General features: G+C 43.5%; 1 protein-coding gene across 6 annotated transcripts in view; it reads left to right on the top strand.

The window, feature by feature from the left end:
* Nucleotides 1-20449, top strand: part of TNRC6C (trinucleotide repeat containing adaptor 6C) — an 83230-nt gene that overhangs the window by 29278 nt on the left and 33503 nt on the right. For all 6 annotated transcript variants that reach the window (XM_032617745.1, XM_032617747.1, XM_032617746.1 and 3 more), the window contains exons 4-6: nt 8367-10970; nt 17928-18143; nt 19994-20160. In XM_032617745.1, coding sequence (XP_032473636.1) covers nt 8585-10970; nt 17928-18143; nt 19994-20160 — 2769 coding nt within the window. In that variant the 5' untranslated portion in view covers nt 8367-8584. The remainder of the gene's footprint in view (nt 1-8366; nt 10971-17927; nt 18144-19993; nt 20161-20449) is intronic.

Below are 20449 nucleotides of genomic sequence, written 5' to 3'. Positions count from 1 at the left end.
ACCTAAGACTGTTTATGTTACTTACATTTTTATAGAGACACCTATTTTTAGAACGTGTAAACCATTCAAACAGCAGGGAAAAAGTGAATTTAACATTTGGTGATAGAATGTTGTAATGGAAGGAGCACTGGAATTTTATCCTGAAGATAGGCATTTCTGTTCAGTCCTTACTGGTTATTGATTATAACACCTTTTCCAAATCTGGCCTCTGAGCCTCTGTTTCCCCATCTGTAAAACAGATGTAATTTGTAAGTTTCAGTTAATTTAATGTGTGTGGACATACGTAGAACTTGAAAGTGCTATGAAATATGTGACGTCTTAGGGATAGGAAGACTTATGTATAAACTCTCAAACTTGCTGCATAACAGTCGCGTGGATTTTAGCCTTTAACAGTTCCTGTGGGCTTATCCTGGAGAGTTGAGAATAACCTACAAGAGAATTCAGTCTTGGTTTATTTTAGAGCTTTCGTTCATCTCGAAATGCCTGTTCCCAGAAGTCAGTCATTTCACAAATTTCTTTCATAGAGTCTTTTAGACTATAACTAAAAGATGGGTTTTTGAATCGATAGCACAGTCAAGAGACTTTGGTTTATGAAAGGCATGTTATTCAAATATTTTTGAAGTCATAAATTCTCCCAAGAAGAATGGTGTGCTTTAAACATAGAGTAAATAGCCTTAAAAATGTAACACGTTTTCATTTTGGGGATAAATTCTAGTGTCAGAATATGTGGTGGTGGTGGTGATGGTGGGAGTGATGATGCTGTTCACGTGATGGTGGTGTCGGTGATGATGACGATGAGCGGCAAGAGAGGAGAGACTTTAGGGGCTCCCCAGAACAGAACTAGTCAAACTGTGCTCCTCAGATACCCACAGAAGACTTTAAAGGAGTCTGAGTGGGGAAAGGCTGGTGGGAGTGGGGAAAGCCTAATTTTTCCGAGGTGGCTTTAGGTTTAACTCCTTTGTGTTTTGGGAAAGTAGGTTCTGCTCTTTGTTTTCTGTTGTCTGGTTTTTACCACTGCACTAAGAAGACGGTGAGTGGTATTTTCAAATCAACTTAAGTCTATATTTGAAAATCAAAAATATTGCATTAAAATCATAACTTTCTGCTTTCTAGTTTTCAAGTCCTTTCCAGCTTTTAAATGCATTTATGTGTTCAAACTTTTTTTTTTTTTTTTTTTGGCTGTGCAGGATGTGGTATCGTAGTTCCCCAACCAGGGATCAAACCAGCACCCTCTGCATTGAGAGTTCCAAGTCTTAACCACTGGACTGCCAGGGAAGTCCCCAAACTATTTTTTTTTTATATATTAAAGTACATAGGACACAGTTGATTCCCATTTTAAAACTTTTTGAGAAGGAAAAAATGAGAAAACAAGATAAAGTGAAAGAAGGAAAATAAAAAACTAGAGCAAAGAGTGGCACTTTGTGCATATCATGCTTGTCTCGGCACAGAAAGTTCTCTGAGGGGAGACGAGGTCTTGTTCATCTGTGCAGTATCGGTAGGGCTGTTGAACTTGCTTGTTCAGCAGAATGTGAGTGTCTTAGGGAACTGTCATCGGAGGACACTGTGACTAGAGTCACACAGGAACAGACTCTGTACGGGGCCCCAAACTGTAGGAGGAGAGGACCCTGTAAAGAAAGATCCTGGGGCTAGAGCTTTCTTTAATGTACCAGAACTGGGAACACTAAGGAGCAAAGGCCGGAAATCAAATTGTAGAACCACGGCATAGAGTAATTTTTACCATTTAGCCTTAACTTTTCGGTTTTTAATGTATTTAATGTTTATTTTGACCCTGTAAACACCCCCAACTGTGGTATTATCTTGGAAAAATCCGTATATCATTTTGGTGTTCTTGAAGTTTAATTACAATGAAAGGCATCGTAATATTTGTCTCTTTCATTTTGTTTCCTTATCCACTGTTTCCATTACAACTAAAAACATTTTAAGTAGAAAAATATTTTTAGTGGCTTACATGGTAATAACACATATAAGTGTATATAGCAGATTAACTTGTTAGCCTCACTTGAAGCCCCTCCAAATAGTTCCTTATATAAGGGTGGCCGTCTTTGCAAGCTTAGGACAGAAGTCCTCACCTGAAAATGGACTTGAGCTGTTCCGTGCACTGGTGAGAATTGAGCTTCTCCTTTAGGTTCCTTTAGTAGCAGTGACCCCCTGTCCTTTATACCTTCTGTGCCAAAACACAGGTGTAAGTACCCGTTCAGTAAAACTCCCTTGGTGTTTGGGGGACATTTCTTTTTTTCTTCCTTCCTTTCTTCCTTTTTTTTTTTTATTGCCACACCACACAGCTTGAGTGATCTTAGCTCCCTGACCAGGGATTAAACACAGGGCCACAGCAGTGAAAGCACCGAGTCCTAACCACTGGATTGCCAGGGAATTCCCAGGGGGACATTTCATCTCATGCTTTCACCTCCTTCCCTCTTTTATCTCCTCTCCTCTAGCCTTCTCTCTCTCGTCTCCTTTCCCACCATGTGTACCGAGTTCCAGAACACTTAGCTCACCTTTGAGTTAGGAGCGCTGGTCTCCTGGCATACACCACTTGCAGACACATTCTCGCCTTTGAGAAAAGCGTCCTGTTGAGTGGATGACAACACATAGATTCCCCAGTGCTTGTTGGATGTAGCCCCCACTTGATCCAGCTACTGAAGCAGGTGATGGAGGGGAGTGAAGAGGGGAGAAGAGCAGTGCTAATGGCCTTTTGAGGAGCTGGATGAAGCACCTGTGAGGATGCGTGAGTCCACACGGAGAGACTGCTGGTGCACATTAACGTCTGAGCTTCTGACTTGCTTCTCCCAGGACTGAGGGCGGATCCGCTCAGAGGTCTTGCAGCCGCCCCAGACTCAATATGTCTGGATCTCAGTCCGTCATCTCCCTTTCTTCTCTCCTTCCCAGAACTGCCCTTACTCCAGTGTTCCCTATTATAGTTTAATATAGTTCCCTGTGCTCTACAGTAGGTCCCTGTTGTTTATCTATTTTATATATAGTAGTGTGTATCTGTTCATCCCAAACTCCTAATTTATCCCTCCCCCCATCCCCTTTGGTCACTTTAAGTTTGTTTTCTATGTCTGTGAGTCTGTTTCTGTTTTGTAAATAAGTTCATTTGTATAACTTTTTTAGATTCCACATACAAGTGATATCATATGATATCTTCTTTCTCTGTCAGTGGACATTTAGGCTGCTTCCATGTCTTGGCTATTCTAATAGTGCTGCCATGAACATAGGGGTGCATGTATCTTTTCCAATTATAGTTTTGTCTGGGTATATGCCCAGGAGTGGTATTGCTGGATCATATGGTAACTCTGTTTTTAGTTTTTTAGGGAACATCCGTACTGTTCTCCATAGTGGCTGCGCCAATTTACATTCCCACCAACAGTGTGTGAGGGTTTTCTTCTCTCCAGCGTTTATTATTTGTAGACTTTTCAGTGATGGCCATTCTGACCAGTGTGAGGTGATACCTCGTAGGTTTGATGTTAAGAACCTTTTGAAGTGTGTGAGTAGGCATTCATGATCTGCTGGAGGTGCATTTGGAAAGACTATTTGGTGCATTACTGAGAAGAGACTGGAGAGAAGCAGGAATGGGTCTGGGGGAGACAGTTAGAAATTCTCCTAGATTCTCATAGGAGAATCCAGTCGTAGTAAGTGAAAGTGTCCTAGAGACTCCAGTGTGTAAACGCACAGGCGAGACTTCATCCTGCCCTCTGTCGGCTCGGGTGCTGGGGCTCCTGCCAGCACTGCCTCGTTGGTGCTGAGCTGGCTCTGCTGCCCTTGAGCTCTTCCTCTTCACCCCAGGGAAGGACTGAGCGGTGGAACTTGATCACTGTGGGGGCCATCCCTTCAGCAAACAGACACACTTGTTAGAAAGAGCCCGGGCTGCACGGCGACGCTACATACCCTTGATACACCTTTATGGATGTGTGTGTTTTTTTTAACCTAATGACTAATATTTTTCATGAGATTTGGGATTTTTAAAATTTACGTGAATGAAAAAAATCCTTTTTCTCACAGGATTATCTCCTTAATTGCAACGTTAGCCTTTGGTCCTTGGCCCTTTGTTTCTCTTGTAAAGCTCTAAGGGCAGAGGACTATCCGTGAAAGTAGAGAATTCAGGTATTTATCAGCATGTTGTTGATTCAGTGTTTTTCATGTAATTTTTCTCCTCCTTGTTTTCCATCTCCCCTTTTCAGGTTTAGTTACTGTATTTTTTTTTTTTTTTTTTTCTTTTTTGGCTGCACTGCACAGCTTGTGGGATCTTAGTTTCCCAAACAGGGATTGAACCCGGGCCCTCGGCATTGAGAGTGTGGAGTCCTAACCGCTGGACCTCTGGGGAATTCCCTAGTTACTGTATTAAATTCATTACTTGCCTTACCCTCTCTCGAGAAGTTTATAAATTATTTTATCTTGTAAAATGTTATGTAGGATGTTATATAGCTCAAAATGTAATGATCTACATTTATTTTTCTCACAAGCAACAACATTGCTCCTACATTTTATCATCTCATAATGTCAGAAATTAAATAATATTTACTATTTACAATTTTATGTTTTGATTATAAATATTTGTAGAAAATTCCAAAACAAAACCATCTGAGTAGGAGGATGGCATATTTTGGAATTGTTTTACATTATTTATTGAAAACTCATTGGGTTTTATGGGTTTTTTATATGCAAACAATGTAGTTCTTGGATTGTTCATTTTAAATGAAATAAATCAGTTTGATTATAAAAATGCTTTACATGTGAAAAGATATTCAACATTACTAATCATTAAGGAGAAGCAGACCAAAACCACAATGAGATACCACTTCACACCCATTAGGCTGGCTGTTATTCAAAAATCAGAATATAACAAGTGTTGGCAAGGATGTGGAGAAATTGGAACCCTGGTGTATTGCTGGTATAGTGTTTCATCTTGGGATGAGGGATAGTGGTGATGGTTTCACAAAATGAATGTACTTAACACTGCTGAATTATATACTCAAAAATGGTTAAAATGGAAAATTATATTTTACCAGAAAAAAAATCTTCTCTCCAATATTGTAGTTGAGATTGACAGTGTCACCTATGTTGCTAGGTATTTTTGTGTGTGATTCTTTTTTTTTTTTGCGTTACGCGGGCCTCTCAATGTTGTGGCCTCTCCCGCTGCGGAGCACAGGCTCCGGACGCGCAGGCTCAGCGGCCATGGCTCACGGGCCCAGCCGCTCCGCGGCACGTGGGATCCTCCCGGACCGGGGCACGAACCCGTGTCCCCTGCATCGGCAGGCGGACTCCCAACCACTGCGCCACCAGGGAAGCCCTGTGTGTGATTCTTATGTAGTGTATATAAACTCTAGGTTACAGATTTTAGAGCTGAGAACCTTAGGGCTTAGGCGGTTAGTCCGTCGCCGTCTTTGTAGAGTGAGAAATGGCTTCAGATTGTTCAGCTAATTGGTGGCTTTAGCTAAACTCATATTTGGTTCTATACATTGATTCTTTCGTTTGTCCAACAAACATTTATTGGTTGCCTAATATGTGGCAAGCATTATGGATATAAAACCTTGCTAGGCCAGGCTGGTAACCGGCTACTCCTGGGTGTAGGTTGCAGTGAGTGCTCTCCTAGTCAAGAGGTAGGTGGCCTGCCTTTGGGTAAACCTTGTCCCTGCAGAGGCAAGACCGAGGGAGAGTGAACTGTGGTAGGTTTGCTGACAAAAAGTGATAATCTTTGGTTTTTGTTTGTTTGTTTGTTTTTAATTGGGGTATAGTTGTTTTACAGTGTTGTGTTAGTTTCTGCTGTACAGCGAAGTGGAGTTCCCTGTGCTATACAGCAGGTTCTCATTAGTTATCTGTTTTATACATATTAGTGTATATATGTCAGTCCCACTCTCCCAATGCATCCCATCCCACCTTTCCCCACTTGATGTCCATACGTTTGTTCTCTACGTCTGTGTCTGTGTTTCTGCCTTAGAAACTGGTTCATCTGTACCATTTTTCTAGATTCCACATATGTGCATTAATACATGATATTTGTTTTTCTCTTTCTGACTTACTTCACTCTATATGACAGTCTCTAGGTCCATCCATGTCTCTACAAGTGACCCGAAATTTCGTTCCTTTTTATGGCCGAGTAATATTCCATTGTACATATGTACCACACCTTTATCCATTCATCTGTCAATGAGCATTTAGGGATAATCTCTGTTTTTTAACTTGGTCTTATTTTCAGTGTTAAATGATGAGTGGCTCATTGATCTCTTTATTTTGAAGGCCACCAGGGAAGCCCTCGTTGATCTCTTTAAATTGGTTGTTACATTAGCTAGTTTTTATAGTATAGGCAAAACTAACAGAGGAAATTGTCATAAACCAGGGTAGCAGAGCCAACCCCTAATATCAATATTTGGCAATAAAGAACTTCGTTGTTTTATGGTAATTTAGATACCTAAAGTTTTCTGTTGCCTATCTTCATTTTCCCTTTGTAGTTTTCACCTGGAATTACCTGCCTACTTTTTAAAAAATATTTACTTCTTTATTTTCTTAAGAACAAAAGCCTCAGATTTCCCAGGTTATGCAGTGGTTAAGAATCTGCCTACCAATGCAGGGAACACAGGTTCGAGCCCTGGTCTGGGAAGACCCCCACATGCCTCGGAGTAACTAAGCCCGTGCGCCACAACTACTGAAGCCCACGCGCCTAGAGCCCGTGCTCTGCAGCAAGAGAAGCCACCGCAGTGAGAAGCCCACACTCGCCGCAACTAGAGAAAGCCTGTGCGCGGCAACGAAGACCCAATGCTGCCAAACATTTTTTAAAAAGAAGAATAAAAACCTCTTACAAGCGACACAGTTGATTTTTTTTTTTTTTTTTTTTTGACCACTCTATGCAGCATATGGGATCTTAGTTCCCCTACCAGGGATCGAACCCATGCCCCCGGCACTGGGAACACGGAACCTTAACCACTGGACTGCCAGGGAAGTACCCACCTGCCTACTTTAGAGTCACCTAGACCATCCTTCTAAATTCATTACATTCCTTTCAGTCGCGGCCAGTTAGCTCAGTTGGTTAGAGCGTGGAGCTGATACATTCATTACATTCGTTGTAAATCAGGCAACAGAAGTCATTGGTTTTGGGGTTTTTTTTAAGGTTGAAGTTAGTTTTGGTATGTTCTTTCTAGTGATGGTGATAATTCTTTGAATACTTCCTCTTTTAGCTCCATCAAATTATAAAAGAGATCGCGGGGGGAACCCAGTTTGACTGTCCATGAGTAAGATATTTCTTGTTGAAGTTAATTTGCAGAGAACATAATAATGAAAATGTTCTAAAAGAGAGAAATATTTAATTGCAATTATCTGTATATCATACTATTTAAAGAAACTCTGTCAACGATTTCTAAACTGTGTGAGGTCTTGAGTGATGCATACTTCGAATGAAGTCTATTGGAAAATTCGTTGGAATATAAGTTTGATTGCAATGTTAGAAATACTCAAAAAATTAGGAAATTAAAGGAGGTAAATAACAGATACCAAATACTAGCTTCTTTAAAAGGATCCTAAGAGTGAAAAGATATAAATACTATAGAAGATATCGTATAAAGTTATTCTGGGGATCTCCAAAGAAAAGGCTAAATTAAGGAAGTAGAAAGCAAATGTAGAAGGAATCCATAGAGATCCGAGAAGATACCAGATATAGGGCTGAGAATATTTTTTATTAATGCACAGGAAACCAGGATAAACCATAATCCCTGGTAATAACAGATAAAGTAGTATAAATGTAATCAAGTCGTTCTAACTCTTGTACCCTTGATAACATGAGAGATCATTTTCTAAAACCACTTCTCTCTCTCTCCCTCCATCCCCCACCCCCAAAATATTGGTTCTGTTATATGATTCTGTGGGACATTTACAATTCTTTTCTACCAAATGAGCTGTGTAACTTCTATCTAATACTATGAGTCATTAGAAGTCTTGAAAAGAACTGCAAATTGCACTCAGCATCCATGGGAGCTTCAGTGTTGTAGCCAGCGTTTCCCAGAAGCTGAGTATTCACAGGTGTTGCACAGTCCCATAGATTGCAAACTGCTTCCAGTTAAGCCACTTTCTTTACTACAGATGCTTTCAGAGCTGCTCCTGGGCTAACGTGCATTGTGACTCTTCTCAATAGTATGGTGTAGTGGTAAGAATTAAAGTAATTTTAGAAGCGTTAACTCTTTTTTGAATGGGAGCTACTTAGAAGACAAATAACTTTTTTCTTGAAGTCATTTTTTAGTATTTGTCATTCAGAATTGAAAACTCGAAATAAAGAGCTTCCCCCAAAGACTAGTTTTAACAGTTGATTCAGCGATAAGTGGGAGGAGAATCTGACTTTGAACTTGTTTCATCTTTTTCAGAAATCGGCCACAGTGGGCTGGCAGAGCACTATGAAAGTTCCCACTGGGGACAGCAGCCCACTTACAGGAGCGAAGCCAACGGCAGCTGGGATAAAGTGATAATAGACAGGACCGATAAGGAGGCGTGGCCTTCCATCCCGGGAACAGAGGCTGAATCTGCCTCAGAATGTACGACAGACACTGACTGTACCTCCAGCTGTGGCTCAGAGAACAGTAGCATGGCTACAGGGAGTGCCCAGGGCAGCTTCACTGGACATACCAAGAAGACGAACGGCAATAATGGCACCAACGGCGCACTCGTCCAAAGCCCTTCTAATCAGAGTGCCCTTGGGGCGGGGGGAGCAAACGGTAATGGAAATGCAGCCAGAGTGTGGGGCGTAGCCACGGGCTCCAGCTCCGGCCTGGCTCACTGCTCCCTCAGTGGTGGGGATGGAAAGATGGACAACGTGATCGGAGATGGGAGAAGTCAGAATTGCTGGGGTGCTTCCAACTCCAATGCTGGCATTAATCTTAACCTTAATCCCAATGCCAACCCAGCTGCCTGGCCTGTACTTGGACATGAAGGAACTGTGGCGACAGGCAACCCTTCCAGTATTTGCGGTCCAGTCAGTGCCATAGGTCAAAACATGGGCAACCAGAATGGGAACCCAGCGGGCACTTTAGGTGCTTGGGGAAACTTGCTGCCGCAAGAGAGCACAGAACCACAAACGTCCACTTCTCAGAATGTGTCTTTCAGCGTACAACCTCAGAACCTTAACACTGATGGACCAAATAACACTAACCCCCTGAACTCTTCACCAAACCCTATCAATGCAGTGCAGACAAACGGACTGCCAAACTGGGGCATGGCTGTTGGTATGGGGGCCATCATCCCGCCCCACCTGCAAGGCCTTCCTGGTGCTAACGGATCATCAGTTTCTCAAGTCAGTGGGGGTGGCAGTGAAGGAATCAGCAGTTCTGTGTGGGGACTGTCCCCAGGTAACCCTGCCACAGGAAATAGCAATTCTGGGTTCAATCAGGGGAATGGCGACACTGTGAACTCGGCATCAAGTGCTAAGCAGAATGGCTCCAGCAGTGCTGTGCACAAGGAGGGAAACGGAGGGAACGCGTGGGATTCGGGACCTCCTGCTGGTCCTGGCATCCTCGCCTGGGGGCGGGGCAGTGGCAACCATGGCGTCGGTAACCTCCATTCGGGAGCTTGGGGCCACCCCAGCAGAAGCCCCTCTAACGGGGTGAACGGGGACTGGGGAAAGCCCCCAAACCAGCATTCCAGTAGCGACATCAATGGGAAAGGATCAGCAGGGTGGGAGAGTCCTAGTGTCGGCAGCCAGAATCCTGCCACGCAGCCTGGCAGCGAACACACGAACTCTTGGGCCAAAGCTGCATCTTCTGGAACGACAGCAAGTGAAGGAAGCAGCGACGGTTCTGGCAGCCACAACGAAGGAAGCGCTGGGAGGGAAGGAACAGAAGGCCGAAGGCGAGACAAAGGGATTCTAGACCAAGGGCACATCCAATTGCCAAGGAACGATCTTGACCCAAGAGTTCTGTCTAATACTGGTTGGGGACAGACTCCAGTAAAGCAAAACACTGCCTGGGAATTTGAAGAATCCCCGAGGTCTGAGAGAAAGAATGACAATGGGACAGAGGCCTGGGGTTGTGCAGCTACTCAGCCTTCAAACTCAGGGGGGAAGAACGATGGGTCCATCATGAACAGTACAAATACCTCTTCAGTATCGGGGTGGGTCAGCTCACCACCTGCTGCTGCGCCAGCAAACACAGGTTGGGGAGAGAGCAGCAGCAAAGCGCCAAATGGCCCCGGGGTTTGGGGGGACACGATAAGCTCTACTGCTGTTAATAATGCTGCTGCGGCCAAGAGTGGCCACGCTTGGAGTGGGACCGTAAATCAGGAGGACAAGTCACCCACCTGGGGTGAGCCTCAAAAACCCAGAGCTCAGAACTGGGGAGATGGACACAAATCGAATCCAGCCTGGAGTGCAGGAGGGGGAGATTGGGCAGACTCGTCTTCTGTCCTTGGACACTTGGGGGATGGGAAAAAAAATGGCTCTGGATGGGATGCTGACAGTAATCGATCAGGGTCTGGTTGGAATGAGGCTCCAAGGTCTGGGACCAGTGGCTGGGGCAACGGCACAAATGCAAAGGTGAATCCAGGGACAAGCTGGGGAGAGTCTTTAAAGCCCGGCCCGCAACAGAACTGGGCGAGCAAACCCCAAGACAGCAGCGCAAGGAACTGGGGAGGAGCCACTTCCGTTAAACAGACAGGAGCAGGGTGGATTGGGGGGCCGGTCCCTGTCAAACAGAAGGACAGCAGTGAGGCCACGGGCTGGGAGGAACCTTCCCCGCCATCTATTCGACGCAAAATGGAAATTGATGATGGTACCTCAGCTTGGGGCGACCCGAGCAACTACAACAATAAAACTGTAAACATGTGGGACAGAAACAACCCGGGCATCCAGAGCAGTGCCTCGGTCAGCACCACCACCAGCACCAGCACCACCACCGCGAGCACCAACGGAAACGTGGCCGAGGCGCCCCCGACACACCAGGCCAGCGCCCAGCTGAACCGATCGCCACTGCTCGGTCCAGGTACGTGGGGGGCTGTGTGTTCCTTTAGAGGCAAAGAAAAAATGTTTATTCTCATTACATTTGCACACATACGCGACTAGCGTTTTTGTAGCAAGTAACGTTAAACTGATTTTAGTGCCCTTCACCTTACAATATCGTATTGAATGTCACCCAAAGAGAAGAAAGTTAAGTAGGATTCTCTGATAGCTTTTGATTCAAGAAAAAAAAACATTAAGCACCTTCAAAAGAAAGGAGAGGGGAGAAGAAATACATCCTCTTAGGAAAGATTGAGGACCGTGATGTTAGTTTGTGTTTACTTATTACAAAGTCTTTTTTGTTTTTTGGTTTTTTTTTTTTGGGCCTCACTGCACGGCACGGCATGTGGGATCTTAGTTCCCCGACCAGGGATGGAACCCATGCCCCCTGCAGTGGAAGCTCAGAGTGTTAACCATTGGACTGCCAGGGAAGTCCCAAGTCTTCACTTCCTTATGAGATAAACCACTGGTTCTCAACACCAGAGGGCTTTTGTTAGAATTACCCAGGAGCTTGGGGACTGGGGGATACCAATCTGAGAGATTGCTAGTGTCATTGGTCTGGAGGTTCAGATCCATTCTGGAGCTGGGACACAGTACAGTAACAATCTAGAGAAATACCCCATGCCTGCCTTTTGATCAGAGATGGTAAGCTGCCCTTCCCAGTCCTTCTCAGACTCGGGGTCTCACTGGCGGTGGAGGGTGTGAAGTGGTGTCAGCTGGCTTGGAGCAGAGCCGCCGCCTCAGCTCTGCCCAGAGGCCTGGGGTAAGTCTGAGCCAGACCTGCAAGCGTAGCCCTTACTTACGTTTCTAAGGAAGTGAAAGCAGATCCTGAAGTACAGCCCGATTATCTCGTGCACTTAGAAATAAATATTCTGGGACACTTAAAAATCTATTTGCAGACACAGGAGAACATTGAATATTAATTAATAAAACATTTGATGAATAACTTATCTTCACAGTAAACTCTGAATCTAGCAGATTAAGGGAGAATCTCCAGAGACGGCTTCTTTCACCCCTGAACTTTGTCGGGTTTCGTTAAGACGTACAGATAATTTGAGAGGGATTGGGAGGTGGTGGGGTGAGGGGTTAGAAAGATAACTACCCGGTTAATTTAGTCAAATATGAAGGCCATTGTGGGCTTGATCTGAGTGAAACCAGTGACATGGTGGGATCATGATATCTTGCCTAGGGCTGTGTCCTCCCACGGTGGATGGAAGTGAAACATAGTGCCACATGTCAATCAGAAAACCAGAAGAGTACTGCTAATGTCGCTCCTATTCCAGAACATTTTGTAATCCGTATTCTACATACCTATCTACCTATTCTCCTCAGCTCCTCGGAAATGGGTCTCATTACCCTTGGCCAGGCATTCAGCTGTGCCGGTGGTAATCCCTGTAGCTGTCTCATGAGGTTGGAGGAGGCCCCAGCCAGAAGCGGACTTGACTTTGCATTATATTCTTATTATAATGATATTATATTTGCTTTATCGTTTAGTTTTCTGACACAAACATAACCAAAGGCAGAGATTGTGTGAGTTAATCACGGAAGAAGCGTATCACCCATTCGATGAACTAAAACTTGGAAGAAATTGGATTTGGGAATCCTCTCCCTAGGTAGATAAAACACATGTGCTGTTTCTCTAAGTCTCCTTAGAGCAGAAGCTGGAGGACATTGTCCTGCCTGCAAGCCGCCCTGTCCTAGAAGCTCAATTGCTCTTTTATCATCCTTTGGTATAAAAATGATACTCAAAAGTAGAGTCACCTGCAGATGGAGTGAATCAGCAAGATGCAGTTAGAGCATGACTGTTCTCACACCATAACTTCAGAAATCGATCTCACCGACCCCTCCAGCCAGAGGAATTCTACTTTAAGCACCACGCAGTAGTTACTGAAAGAGGACTGGGCTGTGAGCCATCAGTGCTTTGTGTGGGTATGAGATTTTTCTTGGGTTTCAGTTTGGTTAGGCTGTTTATACTTTCCTGTGTGTTGAGGGACTTGGTAAGTCGGGCTGGACGTGAAGGAGGACCAGGGAATCAGAAGTCCTGCTCAAGAAGTAGGAGGAGATGCCTGTCAGTGCAGGTCCTGCGGATACACATGAAGGTTTTCACTTTAGGTACCTTCAGTTCAAAATGAATAGAAAAATGAGACAAAGATGCCATTTGCCCCTCGACACAGCATATCAATAAGAAAGAGTTAGCCCATTTAAAATCGGCATTAATGCACTAAAATAAAAACCTATTTTTCTGTTTCTGATACCTACCCTCTGTGATGACCCAGTAAGACGGGCAAAGGCAGCTCTTCCTAAGAGGCTGTTGTGCAACTTGAGACCACGTGGTCAGCTTTAAAAAGGACCCTTATCTGTAACCCTCAGATAGACTCCCCTGTTTTTGGAACAGAAGTGTCAAATAAATGCCCGAGAAACAGGGCGTTCTAAAAATTATGGGCTGCTTTGCATCTGACTGAGCAAACTCTTCTACATAAAGCTTCACTCTAAGTACCTATCTTGATTTCAAATGTGAAGAATTAATTGTTGCTGCAGTAAATGTGAAAAATTGTTGCTGCTCTGCCCCTCCATAAGCCAGTAGCCATCCAAGCATTGTAATAAATTTACATTAGGCTTACGTGCCATCATTATGAACAAACTCCCATCTCGTTAATACTTAAGTTAGTACCTAAAAATACCAAGCGCATAGCAAGCACTCAAAGGCCTAATCAATTAAATTTTCAGTCCTTTATTTTTCCTTCACTTAATTGTAAGTGGTCACTTTTTAACTGAACCTTTCTTCCCCAAAAGGAGTGCTGTCACACTTGTAGAACTCTCTAAGTAGCATCCATGGAACAAGCTAGCATTGATCTCTAATTTCACGGAATAACGAATGAATGCCACCTCCCAACTTAACTATCTGTAGTGCTTAGGATGAGAATCTTTGAGTCGGGTGAAGATTCTCTTTCTCTAGGTTCTGTTTCCTGGCCTCTTACCTGCTCTGTGCTCATTTTCACGCCAGTCTTCTGGGCCTGCAGCACTTGGGCACCCTGGTTTTCTCCGTTCTGATAGAAAGATAAAGAATGTACAGTAAGTCCCCTACATACCAACCTTCAAGTTGCGAACTTTCAAAGATGTGAATGTGCGTTCACGTGTCCAATTACATTAGTTCACATTGAAACGGAACAGGACCCTAGGGTCCTTGCCCCCTCCCACCGTGTCCTCAGCCTGCCTTTTGTCTGTGCAAAAACTTCGGCCAAAGAATTAGTTTAATCAGAGAAGTGAGAAAATGCAGAAACAAAGGAAAACAGAGGAGACCAAATAATAATAGTTTAGTCAGTAAACATAGCCAAGGACCTTTATTTCCTCCTCAGTGGCTGTAGATAGTATTCTGAGCCGTATCCTGTGAGCTGTCTTATAGATACTGAAACCCACACCAGGTGGCAGAAGTTATCTACATGCTGAGCAGGCTGTAGCCATGACATAAGCTGCCACAATTCCAAGAATTGGCCTCAAGGAAATGGGAACAAACAGACCCTGGAACTGAAGATTAACGGTACCTAAAGCAATCCAGATGACTCTGGTCAGACCACTGATGACCAATTTCAAGATGCCTGTCAGAGCTGACTGTATTGTTTCTACATGTAGCCCCCTCCCTCTGTCTCTAAAAGCTGTTGCCCCCTGATTGTCGGGGGAGGGGGGAGTCGGCCTTTGGACAGGCGTCCGCCCTCCCCACCCTCCCCGCTTGTTGCCAGCATCCGAAATAAAGCAAACTTTCATTTGCACCAGCCTGGCCTCTTCATTGGCTTTTGAGTGGCGAGCAGCGGACCTGGGTTCGGTAACAACATGTCTGGCGTACGTTGTCACGCGCGTGCGTCCTCTACAAGTGGCTGTGCTTTGTGTACTGTACTGTACAGTGCTGTATAGAGCACAGTCGTGCAGTGTCTTTACTTCAAGCCCAGGATGAGTGAGTGAAAGTGCAGCTTGCTCTCCATTTCCTATTGCTGACGATCCTTCAGCTCTACCGTCTCCCACCTCCTCTCCCTCCTCCAGTCAGTAACGCTTCTTGCCTGTTCACTCCATGCCAGCCCCTTGTACTGTACGCCAGCTGTTGTACTGGGACTACTGTACTTCTCAAGGTTCTGTACTGTGAGATTAAAAATGTTCTCTTTCTCTGTGTTTTTTATGTATTATTTGTGTGAAAAGTACTATAAACCTATTACAGTACAGTACTATATAGCTGATTGTGTTAGTTGGGTACCTAGGCTAACTTTGTTGAACTTACGAACGCACTCTCGGAACGTAACTCGTTCGTATGTAGGGGACTTACTGTATATTTAAAACGGACTGAAAGCTACATATTCTGGTAGCATCTCATTGCTGTTGTTATTTTATTCCCAGCACTGTGTTTGTTCAGTTGAAGAAGGGAGATAATTGGGACTTCTCTGGTTAAAGACTGTGCTTCCACCGCAGGGGGCATGGGTTCGATGCCTGGTCAGGGAACTAAGATCCCGCATGCGGTGTGGCCAAAAAAAAAAAAAAGGGGGGAGGTTGGGGGGGAATGACTCCTGTATCCCATGGACCATCTTTTAAAACTTTAATATCAATGTTTTAATGCAAGATAGAAATTTGCTCAGCCTCATTAAGCCCAACTTTAAAAGAACTTCTATAAAATTATTAACAACAGGGATACCAAATTCACTTGAGCAATAAACATTAAAAGTGGAGATCGTATTTATTTTGGTAGTATGTATTTGAAATTATCTCCTAGCTACCGAAAATATTTGCTTTGCATCAAAACGTTCTGGTGTGCCTGGGTTTTTAGCATCTCTTCCAGAGGCTCTCGGTTGTCAGGTGGTGCACTCATTCTGATGTGTATGTTAGTTTGGCCTTGTAGGTAAATTATTTTCTTGCCAGAGATCAACTTAAACTGGAAATGTTGTTTTCTTGCTTTTCTGAGTGAGCAATTCTTCTTCCATTTATTTCTAAGGTTTTAGAACCTGCTGCTTGCAGACCGTTTGCCTCCCATATAAAAATACTCTGTAGACATTCCTGCTGCTTTCTCAGGAATTAAAACCTCTTTAACTATAATTACCAGGGTTTTAACACTTATTCTTAGTTTTGACTTAAATAATTTGTAGTACTGTATTTCAAAAAGATGGCAGTATAAGGGTGACAGACAGATTTTAGGTGAATTTGTTATTTAATTACTAAGAGTAAATCAGTTTTTTTTGTTTGTTTTTTTGTTTTTTTGTTTTTTGCGGTATGCGGGCCTCTCACTGTTGTGGCCTCTCCCGTTGCGGAGCACAGGCTCCGGACGCGCGGGCTCAGCGGCTCACGGCTCACGGGCCCAGCCGCTCCTACGGCATGTGGGATCTTCCCGGACCGGGGCACAAACCCATGTCCCCTGCATCGGCAGGCGGACTCTCAACCAGTGCGCCACCAGGGAAGCCCTAAATCAGTATTTTTATAGCTGATTGGCCTTTAGCAACACCTGTATTATTTTATCTTCCCCAAACTTCCATAATTTTTGTCATCTGTGTTAATTTTCCTAATTTAATTTTGTCCCTTCGATTTGTAAAACTCCTCCCAAAATGCGTTATTGTTTTATGTGTAATTATAGGTAATATTACAGTTAGCAATTGCCAACAACAGCAGTTAGGGCTAACTTCCTGATATTGGTAATAGTTTACATAATATATTACTCAGCATAGAGCTTGTAGTTTTAAGTGATTCATAGGTTGCATGTACTTTTATTGTGAATCAATATTATTGCATTTTATTAGAGTAAAGCATCATGGGAGCTGATCGCATGGTGTTTCTAGTCAGAAAATTAATAAATTTCATAATGGAGATGGTACTATCCATATTTTAACCAAATAACTTAAAATTTGTGGTTGGCTACTTGTATTTTATGCTTTCTATTCTTCAGTTAGTATTTAAAACATTCACAGTTCTGTCTCCGAGAAACTGTATCTGTATGAAGACTACAAGTGACATGACCTGTCATTGTGACTATCAGTAGTGTCAAGTGAGCTTATGGGCAAAAGCAAAAAGATCAGAATTTGGGTTGATTCGGAAAAAGTGAAGTTTGCATATATAACATAAAATGTTTTTCTTACTAAAGTATAAAGAAGGTGGGGAGATCCTTACTGTTGCCTGGTCTCGTGACCTCTTCTGTGCCTGTAGGTAGTGATGCCATAACCTTCTGGATTCATCAGGGACCCTTATCTAGTTTCATTGCATCCCAGTCCCAGATCAGGATGCTATGGCAACAGGACTGGGTGGAGGAATGAAAGAAGAATTCTGAAAAATTCTTGCAAAAAATACTTGCAATCAGTGTGTTTGTTGGAACCACGCTTATCCATAATTCCTCCACTCTGTTCCCATCTTTAAAGATGAATGCCTCAGCTCTTTCTCAGCCCACTGCTGGTACCTGAGAATTGTCTGGATTCTCTATTATTACTTTATTTGTACATGTCTAATCTGCCATCTTCTCACTTCTTTGCCCAGATATATGTCTTTGATGGTTGGTCAAAAGATAAGCAAAAATAATTTTCAGTGTATATTTGCCACTTGTAAATTTTTTTATAAGAGATTAATGTAACATGAAATTTCTTTTAGGTTGTTGTGTATAATACCAGAAGTAAAAGAGCTACTTCTTAAACTGTAGTTTTTAAACTATTCTTTTAAACTCTATCATGTTGCAAATACTGTGAATTGAATAGTTTTTAATATAATGGACTTTTAAGTGGGTAGGGGTCAGGAGTGAGAAAAATGCAACTTTAAAAAAAACTGAACAAATCTGATTAGATTCAATATTGTCTCCTTTTCGCTTTCTACTAAAAGCCATCCTAAAGATAGATTCTCTCAAAATTATTTTGAACTTGAAATTACCATTTTTACTTTCTCTCTGTGTTCCATTTTTATTGTTTTCTCTCTCCCCTGGTGCCCTTTTCAGTTTCGTCAGGCTGGGGAGAAATGCCTAATGTTCATTCAAAGGCTGAAAACTCTTGGGGAGAGCCATCCTCCCCTTCTACCCTGGTTGATAACGGCACAGCAGCATGGGGCAAGCCGCCCAGCAGCGGCAGCGGATGGGGGGACCAGCCCACCGAGCCGGCGGTGACGTTTGGAAGAGCCGGCGCCCCCGCTGCCGCCCCAGCCCTGTGCAAACCAGGTGAGCTGTGCTTCCTGCCCTGGGTTGGCCGGTTCGAGATGGACCCGGGTCGTCTGTTTAGAGGGATGCTTCTCATTGAATTTTAAGAATTAGTGTTTTAGGACGCTTTCCTCATTTTTAAGTCTAACGTTAAACTAAAACTGTAAAGAAATATTTGCCCTGTCTGATACAAGGACACAAGGGAGCTTTTAACAGAAGTCCATGTTCTCCTTTTCACAAAAAAATAAATACAAGGATCAGAGCAATAAAGCATAGCTGCTTGATGGTTAGTAGCCTCCACGCTTCTTCAGCAGTGTTCTCCTACCTGCCATTCAAACTCTTTAAACTTGCTATTTCACTGAGCAAGGTGGATAAGGCAGGCCATTTTTCTTTCTGAGATTAGGTTTTGAAACATACATTACTTAACAGCAGTCTGACACTTGCTTTGCTTTCAAGTAAACAAAATTCTGCTTTAGATTCTCCAGGTTTATGCTTCTTCTCTCTTTTTTTCTTTTCTTAAAGAGAAAAACCATGCTGTGTTTTCCTCCCATTATCTGAAAGTATGATAAGTATACATATAAAATGTACATCCTTACAAATGACCAGATCATGTTTACCAAGTGGAATCCTGTAACGTGTGGCTGTTTTGCAATGTGATACTTACGACAAGAGCATGAATATGTTTGCTGATTTAAGTCTGATATTAAAATTAATTGTTCACATGGCTGCAGAAGCTCGGGGTTTTTTTTTTTTTTTTTGGACATCATTAAATGTCTCAGATCTTAAAATGAAACTTTATTGTTTTAGTATTTTGTTACTTTGTTAACACTGGATAGTATGCTCTGTATACCAACCATTCTGCTGGATTATTTATTTCATTTATATTACTTCTTGTTATACATCTAAAGGATGGGGAGCTCCTGGGTATTTAGATTCAGGCACTGGGGTAGTATATTTGTTTTTAATAATTTGTCCTTGGAGGCCTAATTATATGCCTGTCCACCTTGTAAGCCTCATGTCTTCATCGTCTTACAGACTCTAGTAACAGTACTGTCACCTGACCTTTGTCCTTCAGATTCCCCAGGAAGTGAAAATTTGGGGTAATTTTTTTTTGCGGTACGGCCGCTCCGCGGCATGTGGGATTTTCCCGGACCGGGGCACAAACCCATGTCCCCTGCATCGGCAGGCGGACTCTCAACCACTGCGCCACCAGGGAAGCCCTGGGGTAACTTTTATACCAAGAATTGCTTTGTATTTTAAGAAAGGAGAAAGATAATATCCTGAAATCGAAACTCAGTATTCAACTTGTAGCTCCCTCTGCCTATAGCCTCAGCTGTCTCCATCCTGTCATTCTGGGAGCATCTCCTGGGAGCTTGTCAAAAGCGCAGACTGTTGGGCCCAACCGCAGACCTGCCGCATTTCTCCTGATCCACTGGCAACTCGGGTATGGTCGCGTTGGGGGAGCACTGGTCCACGTGACATACCACGTGACAGGGAGGATAGTGACGTTTCTCAGGACTCTGCATTTTACCAGCCATTCCATATCATGCAGAGATTGCCACCTTCGGTAGCCTCCAGGATTTACTGTTAGAATGTCCATGCTTCGAAATGACTTCTAGTTGGTTAAAGGAGTTTGGAACAGCACAGGCTACAAATAGCTGAAGTTTGAAGAAAAAAATAGGTACATATATACATGTATATTACATTTCTAGTAGGGAAAATTAAATTCTTAGGGCTAAGGGAAACAAAGTAGTAAAAGGTAGGTTATGTACACCCCTTTTGTCCTGCCTCCCCCTAAATGATGTTATAGGGCACCATTGTCTGCTTTGGGAATGGTGAATCTGATACATTCGTGTTCCCTCTCTTTCTAGCTTCAAAATCTATGCAAGAAGGCTGGGGCAGCGGCGGGGACGATGCGAACCTCGGTGCCGGTCAGTGGGAAGACGAGGACGGGGGCATGTGGAACAACGCCGCTTCCCAAGAAAGCACCTCCTCCTGCAGTTCCTGGGGGAACGCCCCCAAAAAAGGACTCCAAAAGGTGCGTGCGACACTAAAGGAAATAAACTCTAAAAATCAGTGGTGGTACTTAAAAACATTCAGTTTCAAGGTGGTATCTCCAGGTAATAGTGACAGAGAGATCTGAGGTTCTCAGAGTGCTCTCAGGACCCTGGTGGCCCTGAGGCCCTCTCGGCGGGTCTCTGCCGAGCGTAGAATGGGGTTTTCCAGAGACTACATGCCATTGCTGTCACAGCAGAGCGAAGGCAAGAACAGATGGGTGAATCCAGGTGCTTCTGTGAAGCTGGACAGTAGGGAGATGTTCATTCAGG

The sequence above is a fragment of the Phocoena sinus genome, chromosome 20 (genome assembly GCF_008692025.1).
Source record: "Phocoena sinus isolate mPhoSin1 chromosome 20, mPhoSin1.pri, whole genome shotgun sequence".
NCBI classification, from domain to species: Eukaryota; Metazoa; Chordata; class Mammalia; order Artiodactyla; family Phocoenidae; genus Phocoena; species Phocoena sinus.
Note: the sequence above shows the minus strand (reverse complement) of the source record. Positions and strands in the feature narration are given on the sequence as shown.